Here is a 16,581-nt window from a genome sequence, read left to right as displayed (position 1 = left end):
AAAGTATCTTAACCCTCTAGCTAACTGTGATTCCCCTTATTGGCAATCCTAGCCTCCTGATGGACAACTAAAGTATCTTAACCCTCTAGCTAACTGTGATTCCCCTTATTGGCAATCCTAGCCTCCTGATGGACAACTAAAGTATCTTAACCCTCTAGCTAACTGTGATTCCCCTTATTGGCAATCCTAGCCTCCTGATGGACAATAAGTATCTTAACCCTCTAGCTAACTGTGATTCCCTTATTGGCAATCCTAGCCTCTGATGGACAACTAAAGTATCTTAACCTCTAGCTAACTGTGATTCCCCTTATTCAATCCTAGCCTCCTGATGGACAACTAAAGTATCTTAACCCTCTAGCTAACTGTGATTCCCCTTATTGGCAATCCTAGCCTCCTGATGGACAACTAAAGTATCTTAACCCTCTAGCTAACTGTGATTCCCCTTGTGAACATCAATGTTTATCTGTTATCCTACCTGACACTATGCTCCTTTCCAGTAGACCTTCTTTCTTCTCAACAACAAAGGCCAATGTGGTCAAGCCAGTCGCCATGAAAAACGTGATACTAAAATTAAAGTTGGAAATCAAGACACAACGGCTTCTGATATGTATAAGCTGGTAAGTCATTTTCTTTTAACCCTGGAATATTTTTACTAAGTCAACTGTCAATTCACGAAAAAAGCATTAATCAGAACAGGTTTATTTACATAATAGTAGTATGTTCACATCTGATACCATTTAAATCTTTAAACACGATGCTGACAACTACAAAATGAAGCCAATGATTAAACATGATTGGTTTTGGATGCTTAAGAAAGAGCTCTATGTTGTTGCATAATTTCAACCATCCAAATTCATATAAATATAAAGCTATAAAGTTTTTAATCTTTAAATAATGTTTCATCAAAGCAGTTAGATATATTTACAATGAATGACACTATACTAACTAAATAAATATAAAAGAGGATCTTTCATGAAATTCCTTTCATATTTTATTTATGATACAAGGTAAGAATTTTTCATATCTTGAGAGCCTTTGGCGAGCAAAAAAAAAAAAAAAAAATCAAAACGAGTGAACTAGTCCCATTTAACATTGGCATTACATTATTCTCAAACTGTAAAAGTAAAATGTAAGACACAGACTAAACTTGGGTTTTTTAGTATACTTTAAGTTGAGAATATCATAAATCAGTGAGAACAAGCAATTTACCAACATTTCATCCAAATTACATGCAAAATTCATACTTAATAATTTATTTACCTTAAGATGATGCCAGGAGCCATAAAGTTGGTAAAGCTTGGATCTAGTGTGCCATATATAGGCTGCTCCAGCTGAAAATCCGATTTGACATTATAAATACCTTGTACATTTGAAGTTTTATATCAAACATTTGTGTAATAATGATTCATGGTACCTCTTTATATAGTAGCAAGTCTCTGGAGTGTTAATAGCATATTTTCAATGGTCATACATTGTACTTCAATCTCAAGCAAGATTCTGAGATAATAGAATTTTATTTCATTTTCCACAGGTGCCACTACTTGAACATTTGCTTTGATCAAATTTTAAGCATGATCTAGAAGATGGTTGTGAAAGTAACCAAACACATCAACAACACAAATGTTCTTAATGATGCTTAATAATTCAAACACGTTAAGACTTACAGATATTTATTCATTGTGAATACACCAAATTGCTGTAGTTAGTAAGGCATACTTAATGCAGAAATTGAACACGGCTAAAACAAACATCTGGGGACGAACTTTGTTAATTGTAATAGGCATAGCTTCTTATACAGTCATATATTACAAACATCTTATAGGAACCTTGATAAGGAATGACAATTACAACAATATAACCAAGAATCTGTTGAAAGTGTTTTTTATAAACATATCAACTGAATAAACTAGCTTGGGGGGATAATACATATATTTCTTTTATATTGCAAAAAAAAGGGGTAGTGATACTTGGGTTTGGTATACAAACTGCTGAGGGCAATGATTTCTACCTTGACTGGTAGTTCTGCAATGTTAGGGTTATAACCAAGGATGTCTAATAATGATCGGGTAAACGTCTCAAAAGCCTGGGCCACTTTTTCCTGTAGACTCACTGCAATCTGTTGGTCTGGAAGGAAAACAAGTGTAAAAATGGTAGATGTACCAGACAACACCAATCTAATATTAAAATCAGACTTGTAATTCCACTCCACTACGATGCTCTATGATAGGCTCGAATACAGAATCTAACAACTCCTCATTCAGGGTCACCTCAGCATGACCCCAGGCTTAGAATTAGAACAGTTTGGAACGTTCTATTACCGGTAACTGTTTATCCTTCTGAGAAAATTACTACTCAGAAGATTTTATAGGCGACATGCTGATTGACTGACCATAAGATTATGCTAGATGACCCTGAATTGGGAGTTGTTAGATCTTGCATTGGAGCATATCGTGGGGCATTGTAGTGGAGCAGAATTACAATATGAACATAAAGCAACTCATGATAACTGATGATACAACACATTGTTGTTCTGTAATTTTTTTTCACTTAATTATTGGTAACTGGTCATAGTCCAATAATCAAACATTAGTGTTACTAAAAGGTGCCATATTTTCTAAAATCAGATCTGTGCATGTGAAACTGTTCCTCATTACTGTCCATCAAAAGACTCAAAATCAGTTATTATAATACACGATATTATTACGCCACATCAGAAGTCCTTTACAGCACTTTTTCTTAATTGTGAAAAGAGAAAACAGCATATCAGCACAGGATATTGGTTTTTGTTGTTTGATAATGCTATCGGTACAATGATTCCCGATTACCGGTACTTTGATAAAGACCCTAATCATTGGCTCCACTTTTCATGCTCTATTACAATTAAGAACACAAAAAAACTTACTTGTCATGTCTAGGTAGAGTTTGATTGTACTGCCATCAAGTGTTTGGTTACTCACATCAGTGGCATTGCTGAACCTTTAAGTAAACATTCTTTTTACACTAAAAATATGTCTCAAAAGACAAAATCATGGCAATTCTACCATTCTATACAGCTGCAATAATGTAGCCCAAAAGACTTTTAGACAGATAATGGTGTCATCTTCAAAGCTACATCTGGTGCCTATTACTGCTAATGGAGCAAAGAGATGTTCGTGAAAACCATTATTAAAACGTCTGTATGCATTTTATCTTATTTGTTTGCTATCACTTACCTACTAGGAAATAAAATGGAACTGTATAAAATATCAAATTTAAAGCAAGACTTTATTTTTTTCACATATAAATATGACGGTCTTTTTGAAGGAAAATCATAAGTCTACAAATTATGAATTTGACGTCTTGTGAGTGGTAAAGTAGATATTAAGAATGGTTGTTATGTTTCTTTTAGGCGAAAATAATATATAAATGAAGTATACGCTTAAAATAATTGGAAACCTACAACAAAGTATAGACAAGAGGCCCAGAGGGCCTGTATCGCTCACCTGGTTTGTAATGCCAAGTAATGTTCTGAATACAGGTTCATTGTTTCTTTTCTGAAGGAATTCTAATATTAACCTCTAAATCCCCTATTGGGCCCCACCCCTCCTGCCCTCAGGGGGTCAGAGCCAAAATTTATACAAGTTCTGTTCCCCTTCCCCCAAGGATGTTTATGGCCAAATTTGGTCACAATCCAAGCAAAACTCTAGGACAAGTAGCGATTTATAGGATTTACCTCTATTTCCCCTATTGGGCCCCACCCGTCCTGCCCCCGGGAGGCCAGAGCCAAAATTTACCCAAGATCTGTTCCCCTTCCAAAAAGGATGTTTGTGGCCAAATTTGGTTACATTCCATGCAGAACTCTATGACTAGTTGCGATGTAAAGGATTTACCTCTATTTTCTCTATTGGGCCCCACCTCTCCTGCCCCCGGGGTATCAGAGCCAAAATTTATACATGTTCTGTTCCCCTTCCCTCAAGGATGTTCATGGCCAAATTTGGTTACAATCAATGCAGAACTCTAGGAAAAGTACCGATTTATAGGATTTACCTATAATTCCCCTACTGGGCCCACACCCCTCCTGCCCCCCGGGACCAGAGCGAAAATTTATACAAACTCAGTTCTTATTCTCCAAAAGATATTTCTGGCCAAATTTGGTTGCATTCCATGCAGAACTCTATGACTAGTAGCGATTTAAAGAATTTACCTCTATTTCCCCCATTTGGCCCCACCCCTCCAGCCCCTGGGGGGCCAGAGCCAAAATTTATACAAGTTCTGTTCCTCTTCCCCCCCAAGGATGTTTATGGCCAAATTTGGTTACAATCCATGTAGAACTCTATGACTAGTAGTTATTTAAAGGATCTACCTCTATTTCCCGTATTGGGCCCCGCCCCTCCCGCCCCCGGAGGTCAGAGTCAAAATTTATACAAGTTCTGTTCCCCTTCCCCCAAGGACATTTGTGGCCAAATTTGGTTACAATTCATGTAGAACTCTATGACTAGTAGCGATTTAAAGGATTTACCTCTATTTCCCCTATTTGGCCCCGCCCCTCCTGCCCCCGGGGGACCAGAGCCAAAATTTATACAAGTTCTGTTCCCCTTCCCCAAAGGATGTTTGTGGCCAAGTTTGGCTACAATCCATTCAGAACTCTATGACTAGTAGCGATTTAAAGGATTTACCTCTATTTCCCCTATTGGGCCCCGCCCCTCCTGCCCCCGGGGGACCAGAGCCAAATGTTATACAAGTTCTGTTCCCCTTCCCCCAAGGATGTTTGTGGCTAATTTTGGTTACAATCCATGCAGAACTCTAGGACAAGTAGCGATTTAAAGGATTTACCTCTATTTCCCCTATTGGGCCCCGCCCCTCCTGCCCCGGGGGGGTCAGAGCCAAAATTTATACAAGTTCTGTTCCGCCTCCCCCAAGGATGTTTGTGGCCAAATTTGGTTACAATCCATGCAGAACTCTAAGACAAGTAGCGATTTATAGGATTTACCTCTATTTCCCCTATTGGGCCCCGCCCCTCCTGCCCCCGGGGGGTCAGAGCCAAAATTTATACAAGTTCTGTTCCCCTTCCCCCAAGGATGTTTGTGGCCAAATTTGGTTACAATCCATGCAGAACTCTAGGACAAGTAGCGATTTATAGGATTTACCTCTGTTTCCCCTATTGGGCCCCGCCCCTCCTGCCCCCGGGGGACCAGAGCCAAATGTTATACAAGTTCTGTTCCCCTTCCCCCAAGGATGTTTGTGGCTAATTTTGGTTACAATCCATGCAGAACAGTAGGACAAGTAGCGATTTAAAGGATTTACCTCTATTTCCCCTATTGGGCCCCACCCCTCCTGCCCCGGGGGGGTCAGAGCCAAAATTTATACAAGTTCTGTTCCGCCTCCCCCAAGGATGTTTGTGGCCAAATTTGGTTACAATCCATGCAGAACTCTAGGACAAGTAGCGATTTATAGGATTTACCTCTATTTCCCCTATTGGGCCCCGCCCCTCCTGCCCCTAGGGGGTCAGAGCCAAAATTTATACAATTTCTGTTCCCCTTCCCCCAAGGATGTTTGTGGCCAAATTTGGTTACAATCCATGCAGAACTCTAGGACAAGTAGCGATTTATAGGATTTACCTCTATTTCCCCTATTGGGCCCCGCCCCTCCTGCCCCCAGGGGGTCAGAGCCAAAATTTATACAATTTCTGTTCCCTTTCCCCCAAGGATGTTTGTGGCCAAATTTGGTTACAATCCATGCAGAACTCTATGACTAGTAGCGATTTAAAGGAAATGTTGACGGACAGACGGACGACGGACGACGGACAGACGGACGACGGACGACGGACGCCGCGCCATGACATAAGCTCACCGGCCCTTCGGGCCAGGTGAGCTAAAAACGAGTGATTTTCTGAGGCAGTGCTCCACTACGACATATAGGGACCATTTCGTAACCGTCCGAAAGATATAGTAGCTATATATATAGGCCGGGTACGTATATTCGTTCTACATTCCATACAATTCCATCTTCAAATTTTCTAAACAAGTAGATTTTACCTGTTCATATTTAATTTCTTTCATTGAAAACTGACAGGAAATAATTTAACATAATAAATCTTGAGCAATTCACATTGATATAAAAATAAATTTGATATTGTAGTAATAACACTAAATGAATGCCATGGATTGTCATTAGCAGTAAAATGTATATATTATTCCTACTGGATTCATAGGTGTATGAATTATAGAATGATTGATAACAGTTTTCATAAAGATTTTCTTATAATTATATCTAGTAATAATAAAGTAAATCAACTGAAAACAGTTTCAAATCTTGAACTATACTACTTCAGCAGTCATACAATTTACAGTCATGAATGCAGTGAAGAATGACCTATCAAATAAGGATTATGTTCAAATCTGGTAAATCTTTGTCACTTAACTATTTTAAACTTGATAAAAATCAAAGATGCCTTGATATATAGTATCAGTTCCTTTAAATTCATCTTATGAGAAAGATAAATAACACTATGAGTGAGTTGTGTTGGTGCATAAGTCCTACATAACCACAGACATATAATGAATCTTACCGAGTGATGAGGTCCATGGTAAAATTTTGGCCGATGGTCATGAGTCCCCAGGCTTCACCTTTCTCTACACAATGGCGAGCTGAATTCAGATCACTGAACATCACCTACCACATTAAGAAATCAAAATTATATCACAAAAGTCAGTTTCTGTATATGTCTTATGACATACCATTCAACTGATTTTCAATGTAAGTTGTCAATAATGCCGTACAAATATATATCATGCTGGGTTAACCTTTTTTTGGCTCAAGTTCTTAATATTCAAACTTCCCACAGAGATATTTCCTATAATGCAACTTATTGTAGAGATGTTGTCTGTGATGTTACTGTCTACAGAGATGTTGTCTGTGATGTTACTGTCTACAGAGATGTTGTCTGTGATGTTACTGTCTACAGAGATGTTGTCTGTGATGTTACTGTCTACAGAGATGTTGTCTGTGATGTTACTGTCTACAGAGATGTTGTCTGTGATGTTACTGTCTACAGAGATGTTGTCTGAGATGTTACTGTCTACAGAGATGTGTGTGATGTTACTGTCTACAGAGATGTTGTCTGAGATGTTACTGTCTACAGAGATGTGTGTGATGTTACTGTCTACAGAGATGTTGTCTGTGATGTTTCTGTCTACAGAGATGTCTGTGATGTTACTATCTACAGAGATGTTGTCTGTGATGTTACTGTCTACAGAGATGTTGTCTGTGATGTTACTGTCTACAGAGATGTTGTCTGTGATGTTACTATCTAAAGAGATGTTGTCTGATGTTGTCTGTGATGTTACTGTCTACAGAGATGTTGTCTGTGATGTTACTGTCTACAGAGATGTTGTCTGTGATGTTACTGTCTACAGAGATGTCTGTGATGTTACTGTCTACAGAGATGTTGTCTGTGATGTTACTGTCTACAGAGATGTTGTCTGTGATGTAACTGTCTACAGAGATGTGGTCTGTGATGTTACAGTCCACAGAGATGTTGTCTGTGATGTTACTGTCTACAGAGATGTTGTCTGTGATGTTACTGTCTACAGAGATGTCTGTGATGTTACTGTCTACAGAGATATCTGTGATGTTACTGTCTACAGAGATGTTGTCTGTGATGTTACTGTCTACAGAGATGTCTGTGATGTTACTGTCTACAGAGACGATGTCTGTGATGTTACTGTTTACAGAGACGATGTTTGTGATGTAACTGTCGACAGAGACGTTGTCTATGATGTAACTGTCTACAGAGATGTCTGTGATGTTACTGTCTACAGAGATGTCTGTGATGTTACTGTCTACAGAGATGTCTGTGATGTTACTGTCTACAGAGACGATGTCTGTGATGTTACTGTCTACAGAGCCGATGTTTGTGATGTAACTGTCGACAGAGACGATGTTTGTGATGTAACTGTCGACAGAGATGTTGTCTGTGATGTTACTGTCTACAGAGATGTTGTCTGTGATGTTACTGTCTACAGAGATGTTGTCTGTGATGTTACTGTCTACAAAGATGTTGTCTGTGATGTTAATGTCTACAGAGATGTCTGTGATGTAACTGTCTACAGAGATGTTGTTTGTGATGTTACTGTCTACAGAGATGTCTGTGATGTTACTGTCTACAGAGATGTTGTCTGTGATGTTACTGTCTACAGAGATGTCTGTGATGTTACAGTCTAGAGAGATGTTGTCTGTGATGTTACAGTCTACAGAGATGTTGTCTGTGATGTTACTGTCTAAAGAGATGTTGTCTGTGATGTTACTGTCTACAGAGATGTCTGTGATGTTACTGTCTACAGAGATGTCTGTGATGTTACTGTCTACAGAGATGTTGTCTGTGATGTTACTGTCTACAGAGATGTCTGTGATGTTACTGTCTACAGAGATGTTGTCTGTGATGTTACAGTCTAGAGAGATGTTGTCTGTGATGTTACAGTCTACAGAGATGTTGTCTGTGATGTTACTGTCTACAGAGATGTTGTCTGTGATGTTTGTGTCTACAGAGATGTCTGTGATGTTACTGTCTACAGAGACTTTGTCTGTGATGTAACTGTCTACAGAGATGTTGTCTGTGATGTTACTGTCTACAGAGATGTTGTCTGTGATGTTACTGTCTACAGAGATGTTGTCTGTGATGTTACTGTCTACAGAGATAATGTTTATGATGTTACTGTCTATAGAGATGTTGTCTGTGATGTTACTGTCTACAGAGATGTTGTCTGTGATGTTACTGTCTATAGAGATGTTGTCTGTGATGTTACTGTCTACAGAGATGTTGTCTGAGATGTTACTGTCTACAGAGATGTGTGTGATGTTACTGTCTACAGATATGTTGTCTGAGATGTTACTGTCTACAGAGATGTGTGTGATGTTACTGTCTACAGAGATGTTGTCTGAGATGTTACTGTCTACAGAGATGTTGTCTGTGATGTTACTGTCTACAGAGATGTTGTCTGTGATGTTTCTGTCTACAGAGATGTCTGTGATGTTACTATCTACAGAGATGTTGTCTGTGATGTTACTGTCTACAGAGATGTTGTCTGTGATGTTACTGTCTACAGAGATGTTGTCTGTGATGTTACTATCTAAAGAGATGTTGTCTGTGATGTTACTGTCTACAGAGATGTTGTCTGTGATGTTTCTGTCTTCAGAGATGTTGTCTGTGATGTAACTGTCTACAGAGATGTGGTCTGTGATGTTACTGTCTACAGAGATGTTGTCTGTGATGTTACTGTCTACAGAGATGTTGTCTGTGATGTTACTGTCTACAGAGATGTCTGTGATGTTACTGTCTACAGAGATGTCTGTGATGTTACTGTCTACAGAGATGTCTGTGATGTTACTGTCTACAGAGATGTCTGTGATGTTACTGTCTACAGAGATGTTGTCTGTGGTGTTAATGTCTACAGAGATGTTGTCTGTGATGTTTCTGTCTACAGAAATGTCTGTGATGTTACTGTCTACAGAGATGTTGTCTGAGATGTCACTGTGTACAGAGATGCTGTGTGTGATGTTACTGTCTACAGAGATGTCTGTGATGTTACTGTCTACAGAGATGTTGTCTGGAATATTACTTTCTACATAAATACATACCTTGTCTATGGTGTTATTGTCTAGATTTTGTAAAAACATGTTGCTGAATCCTCCTGTTGTCTCGTTGTTAAAGATAGCCACCTTCAGATTGTAGGGATCACCTCCGATACATATACAGAACAGGATAATTTGTATTGATGGAAGTATGAACTCAAACAGGAGAAATCTGTAATTATACAGTACATATACAGAACAGGATGATTTGTATTGATGGAAGTATGAACACAAACAGGAGGAACTGTAATTATACAGTACATATACAGAACAGGAGGAACTGTAATTATACAGTACATATACAGAACAGGATAATTTGTATTGATGGAAGTATGAACACAAACAGGAGGAATCTGTAATTATACAGTACATATACCGAACAGGATGATTTGTATTGATGGAAGTATGAACACAAACAGGAGGAACTGTAATTATACAGTACATATACAGAACAGGATGATTTGTATTGATGGAAGTATGAACACAAACAGGAGGAACTGTAATTATACAGTACATATACAGAACAGGATGATTTGTATTGATGGAAGTATGAACACAAACAGGAGGAACTGTAATTATACAGTACATATACAGAACAGGATGATTTGTATTGATGGAAGTATGAACACAAACAGGAGGAATCTGTAATTATACAGTACATATACAGAACAGGATGATTTGTATTGATGGAAGTATGAACTCAAACAGGAGGAACTGCAATTATAGAGTACATATACAGAACAGGATGATTTGTATTGATGGAAGTATGAACACAAACAGGAGGAACTGTAGGAGGAACTGTAATTATACAGTACATATACAGAACAGGATAATTTGTATTGATGGAAGTATGAACACAAACAGGAGGAACTGTAATTATACAGTACATATACAGAACAGGATAATTTGTATTGATGGAAGTATGAACACAAACAGGAGGAATCTGTAATTATACAGTACATATACAGAACAGGATGATTTGTATTGATGGAAGTATGAACACAAACAGGAGGAACTGTAATTATACAGTACATATACAGAACAGGATGATTTGTATTGATGGAAGTATGAACACAAACAGGAGGAACTGTAATTATACAGTACATATACAGAACAGGATAATTTGTATTGATGGAAGTATGAACACAAACAGGAGGAATCTGTAATTATACAGTACATATACAGAACAGGATGATTTGTATTGATGGAAGTATGAACACAAACAGGAGGAACTGTAATTATACAGTACATATACAGAACAGGATGATTTGTATTGATGGAAGTATGAACACAAACAGGAGGAACTGTAATTATACAGTACATATACAGAACAGGATGATTTGTATTGATGGAAGTATGAACACAAACAGGAGGAACTGTAATTATACAGTACATATACAGAACAGGATGATTTGTATTGATGGAAGTATGAACACAAACAGGAGGAATCTGTAATTATAGAGTACATATACAGAACAGGATGATTTGTATTGATGGAAGTATGAACACAAACAGGAGGAATCTGTAATTATACAGTACATATACAGAACAGGATGATTTGTATTGATGGAAGTATGAACTCAAACAGGAGGAATCTGTAATTATACAGTACATAGAGGATCTTACATGATTGTTTATCTGATATGAAATTTATCAAACAAGTGCAATAATTTGATATGCGAAAAGCTGTTAGGCAATTGGAATATCAGATTACATAACGAGTTTGATAAATTTCATATTACATACTCACAAGTGTAAAATTCTATTTATCACATAAGTTTTATTTAAAAAAAATACAATATAAACATAGAATTTTGTCTCTATAAAAAAACGTAGAAATCTGGCTCCGATTTTTTGTTTTTTCTACCGAGACAATGGTGCAACATCATATTATGATCATGACGTCATTATTACTTGTGACGTCATAATAGTGTTATTGCACATATGTCTTACAATATTTATACATGGCTGAATGGGCCAGTTATGTGATAAATAAAGATATGAGCTGGTCAATATTTGGAACTGTAATCATTAAATCATATCAGGAGTCAATCAGGATGCTAAGAACTATCAATAGAATTAAAGAAGTCAACTACTGTAATTGTGACAAGCATTCTGAGTATCACTGAATATACATGTCCCCAAGTATCAGTGAATATGTGATCTTTTTCATTAAATTTCCGACCCCAAAATCAAGAAGTTTAAATGAAAAGATTATTTTAATGATTAGAATTACAAAATCCACAAGTAATTTTGAATTATGTTTTCAACAGCCAACTTACCCAATATTGCGCTTCATAAGAGTTAGATTTTTCAGAAACTGAGCATAGATGTTTTTGCCGCTAGGAAGACCACAGTTACAACTGGCTGCTTTAATGGAGATCTGTTCATCTGTTAAACAAAGTTGCACAATTTGTACATATCATGTGCAGTTTCAAAACAATCAACCTATACCGTTAACCAACTTTCTTTCACATGCTATTTACTTTTTTGAGAATTTTGTCATCAAAGTAAATTTGGGAATTAAACTTTACCTATATCATATATAATATGGCGATACTTAAAGGCCCACTACCTTTCCAAAGCAAAAATTCTTTAAAAATACTAATTACATATAAGAAAATTTATATTGATGATCTAAGATGAAGTTACAACACCAAACAAATGCAAGATTGTGTGTGTAATTTATATTAACAATGAAGATTTGTTTCGCTGTGTTGCCGTCTGGAGCAGTGATAATCAACTAGCGCGCAGTAATTAGGACGACAGGAAACATAAGACGACCCTTAACTATTATGAAAATCAACATTTATTTTTTATCAACTAAATTGTTCAGAAGGTGATGATAAGTTTATTGCAGTATTAATCGACCATAAGCTAATAACTTAATATGCAACTCTTTTTTTGTAATTCTCTCTGGTTCTGCATTCCCATTTCAAAAATCAAAAGGCATTTCCGAAAGGTATTGGGCCTTGAAATAGATATCTGTTAACTTACCTATAGGGTCTGTATCTGTGCTATCTATGGTATCTACAACATCACTGTTCCTGGCAAGAAGTGGAGTTCTCTCCCCTGCTACAACAGATCGTACCTGAACCGTATGGCCCTACAAAGCCAGAAATATCATGATAAATATGACATTGTACACTATAAGATTTTTTAACTCAATTTTTGAAACAGATTTGCACTTTTATAACAATAAAGATCACAATAGAATATGTATACTGCATTTAAAAGGCAAATTGAAAACAAACTAAAGCAAGCAACGTTGGATCATGTCCATTATTTTTTCTACTCGCCAACTTTTTTCAGGTAAAACATATCATGGTGCAAATTCTGCATTTTTTTCCGAGAATACTTAACCATGTTAAACATATGATGCCAGTACTGAATTCTATACTAATCCCATGATCCTATAATTGAATTCTATACTAAATCTATGATCCAAGTATTGAATTCTATACTAAACATATGATCCAAGTATTGAATTCTATACCAAACACATGATCCCAGAATTGAATTATATACTAAACATATGATCCAAGTATTGAATTATAAAATAAACATATGATCCAAGTATTGCATTCTATACTAAACACATGATCCCAGAATTGAATTCTATACTAAACATATGATCCAAGTATTGAATTCTATACTAAACATTTGATCCAAGTATTGAATTCTATACTAAACATATGATCCCAGTATTGAATTCTATACTAAACATATGATCCAAGTATTGAATTCTATACTAAACATATGATCTAAGTATTGAATTATATACTAAACATATGATCCCAGTATTGAATTCTATACTAAACATATGATCCCAGTATTGAATTCTATACTAAACATATGATCCAAGTATTGAATTCTATACTAAACACATGATCCCAGCATTGAATTCTATACTAAACATATGATCCTAGAATTGAATTCTATGATAAACATATGATCCTAGTATTGAATTCTATACTAAGCATATGATCCAAGTATTGAATTCTATACTAAGCATATGATCCACGTATTGAATTATATACTAAACATATGATCCAAGTATTGAATTCTATACTAAGCATATATGATCCCAGAATTGAATTCTATTCTAAGCATATGATTCAAGTATTGAATTCTATACTAAACACATGATCCCAGTATTGATTCAGCATTATATTCTAAACATATGATCCAAGTATTGAATTCTATACTAAGCATATGATCCAAGTATTGATTCAGCATTATATACTAAACATATGATCCAAGTATTGAATTCTATACTAAGCATATGATCCAAGTATTGAATTCAAACAACAAGTTCATTTTCTCTCATGTGATAAACATATGAAATAACAAAACCTGCCTAAACACTTGTCCATGCCCTGTGTCTCGGTATCATGACATACAATAGACACAAACATATAAAATAGTACTCCTGTTTCCACTTAAACGGTTGCTAAACTCCATGAAATACATTTAGAATTATAATTAAATTAGCAAGATGCATAATGTTGTGTTGAATTATGATGAACTTAAGTTAGAAACAGGGTCGGACGGACTTACTGTGAACCTGAGATTTCTTTTGCGGATATTTTATTTTACAAATTTCATTTCAAAACAAGTTCGCACGAACCAACTTTCGTGGATTGCAAAATCAAACGAAAAAAAAATTACTATCAATGACTGTGATGTAGATGATAATTCGTGGAGACAAATTTTTGCGAATCTTCTTGGATCGTAATATTCGCGAAAATTTGTCTCCACGAAAATGAAAGTTGGCTTACAGTAGGTAAAATTATACATATAATGTCAAGTATCATTAACAACAACTCCAAATCAACAACTAGTAACTCAGTCACCCCCAAAGTTCCATAATGAACTGCTCCACCCTTTGAATCAGACGAGTTCAAGTGAGTTTTCAGGGGTGAATGAGTTTTGTGGAAGGATATTACACAGAAACACACAACCAAGAGTTTATGTAGTCTTACCTTCCTTGTATCTTCATCTTCAAATTCATCCATAGTGTCATTTTGACACAGTTTCAGAAAAACTGCTTCAAGACTCTGGGAATAAGGAAAAGTTATTAGGCCAATGCCAAATGTACATGAATGATAGTTTTTCAGAGTGATCAAATTATCATTGCAGTTATTAACTAGCAGTCACTGACCAGTCTCAATGAGTTAATACAGGGTGTCCCATAAATTATGTTACACTTTTCAAAGTTTAATAATTTGTTTAATACCGAACGCACAGCACCAAAATTTCACAAGCAAAAAGCATGCAATCATAATTTTCTTTTTCTTCTAAAAAAACATCTTGACAAGAACACATATAAGGTAATCTTAGCAACAAATTTGATAAAAGACACATTCTTGCAAAATGCCGATAAAATCCTGTTATCTATGGCATTTGAGCAACTTAATACTCGTATTGAAGATTTATTTTTATTTTCTGATGTCTAATTGATGAATTGGACAATGTTTTCTGGTGTTGGTAATCACCTTCTGTAACTACGTATGCTAATACCAACACAGAAAGAATTAGATTTGCTGCAATCAGGGGCATTAGAAAAAAAACAGTGTCCTACACAGTATGGAACATTTTACAGTGCCAGTAAAACCTACAAATTTAAAGCTCATTATATAATTTGAGAAATGTTCCTCAAAGACATTCCATGAAAGAGTAGGACACTTTTTTTTACATTTCTTAGTACTGAAACACATAATAAAATAACATTCCTGGATTAGAAGTCAACATGATTGGGTGTATTTCTTACATTTATGTGGTGTTGTTGGATAAGCACGTTTGGTTCCTCCTCAGCTAACAACCTGCCTCCTCGCATCAACCCAACCTGGTGATAAAAAAAGATAAAAATCTCAGTTGTTCACAAGAGAAAGACTTGTAAATAGACATTCAGGATTTCAGTATTATTATTCAGTTATGGGCCTGGTTGCAGTATGATATGAAGGTTTATTTACCTGAAGGTGTAAGGTGTAACATTTCCCGAATGCTTTTAATTTAATTTTTTGCTATTTAATTGATTTATGGATCAGAATAAATGGAGTTTTTTGCTTGCTTCTTTTTTTTTTTTTTTTTAAACTAACATATTTATTATAGCTATAATATTTTAATTTGAATCATGTCATTCATACCGTGTTAGCTTGCCTGGCTTCCTCTATATAATGTGTGGTGATGATAATTGTTGTTTTTAAGCCGTCTTGCCCTGCAATTTTTACTAAATGTTCCCAAATGCTACAAAAAGAAAAACATTCGTTCTAGCTTATCTTGCTCTAGTTTTACAAAGATACCTTCACCTAAGGAAACAAACTAATATTCTTCATTGGAAAGAAAATGGTCAAGGACCCTTAGATTGAATGTACTATGGGGGGTGGGGGGTGGGTGGGTGGGGGGACGTTAAACTTATAAAACCCAACTCTCATGTGGGGAAGTTGGCAGGAACTGACTGCTGGTAGGTGGTTTTTCTCCTGTTACTCCAGCTTTCCTCCACCAACAAATCTGGTACATCCTTACATGACCCTGGCTATTTATATGACGTTTAACTAATAAAACCCGGCTCGCATGTGGGGCAGTTGTCAGGTACTGACTGCTGATCTTGATAAGTGGTTTTCCTCCACCGACAAACCTGGTACATAGACCTTAAATCACAATGGCTGTTACTAGGACAACATAAAGTATGATGTTGAAAGCTTTACATCAGAAATTCAGGATTTTTTTTTCCAGAAACTTTCCTTATCCGGGTAACTTTTATTACTGCTTATGTTCAGGAATATTCGTCAAACTGGCCCCTGGTCATCCGAGGATCTTTTGAACAGTTTGTAGAGCCACATATATCTATTCATCCTTATTTCAACAATGTATGCTTATATAGGCAAGCAATTAATATTAAAACTGTGCACATAGATTCAACATGTGTTAAAACAGCTGTTTTAAAAGTTATGTAAATGTAAAATGTAA

At 36.2% G+C, this 16,581-nt stretch overlaps 1 protein-coding gene across 2 annotated transcripts in view; it reads right to left on the bottom strand.

Moving 5' to 3' along the window:
• Positions 1 to 16,581, bottom strand: part of LOC138317709 (ABC transporter G family member 20-like) — a 38,461-nt gene that overhangs the window by 8,210 nt on the left and 13,670 nt on the right. For both annotated transcript variants that reach the window (XM_069259564.1, XM_069259565.1), the window contains exons 6-16: positions 15,759 to 15,858; positions 15,383 to 15,457; positions 14,595 to 14,669; positions 12,607 to 12,715; positions 11,892 to 12,000; positions 9,616 to 9,781; positions 6,548 to 6,651; positions 2,903 to 2,976; positions 2,009 to 2,124; positions 1,261 to 1,331; positions 476 to 564 (exon numbers count right to left, since the gene is read on the bottom strand). In XM_069259564.1, the coding sequence (XP_069115665.1) occupies positions 476 to 564; positions 1,261 to 1,331; positions 2,009 to 2,124; positions 2,903 to 2,976; positions 6,548 to 6,651; positions 9,616 to 9,781; positions 11,892 to 12,000; positions 12,607 to 12,715; positions 14,595 to 14,669; positions 15,383 to 15,457; positions 15,759 to 15,858 (1,088 nt within the window). The remainder of the gene's footprint in view (positions 1 to 475; positions 565 to 1,260; positions 1,332 to 2,008; positions 2,125 to 2,902; positions 2,977 to 6,547; positions 6,652 to 9,615; positions 9,782 to 11,891; positions 12,001 to 12,606; positions 12,716 to 14,594; positions 14,670 to 15,382; positions 15,458 to 15,758; positions 15,859 to 16,581) is intronic.

The sequence above is a fragment of the Argopecten irradians genome, chromosome 3 (assembly GCF_041381155.1).
Source record: "Argopecten irradians isolate NY chromosome 3, Ai_NY, whole genome shotgun sequence".
Taxonomy (NCBI): Eukaryota; Metazoa; Mollusca; class Bivalvia; order Pectinida; family Pectinidae; genus Argopecten; species Argopecten irradians.
Note: the sequence above shows the minus strand (reverse complement) of the source record. Positions and strands in the feature narration are given on the sequence as shown.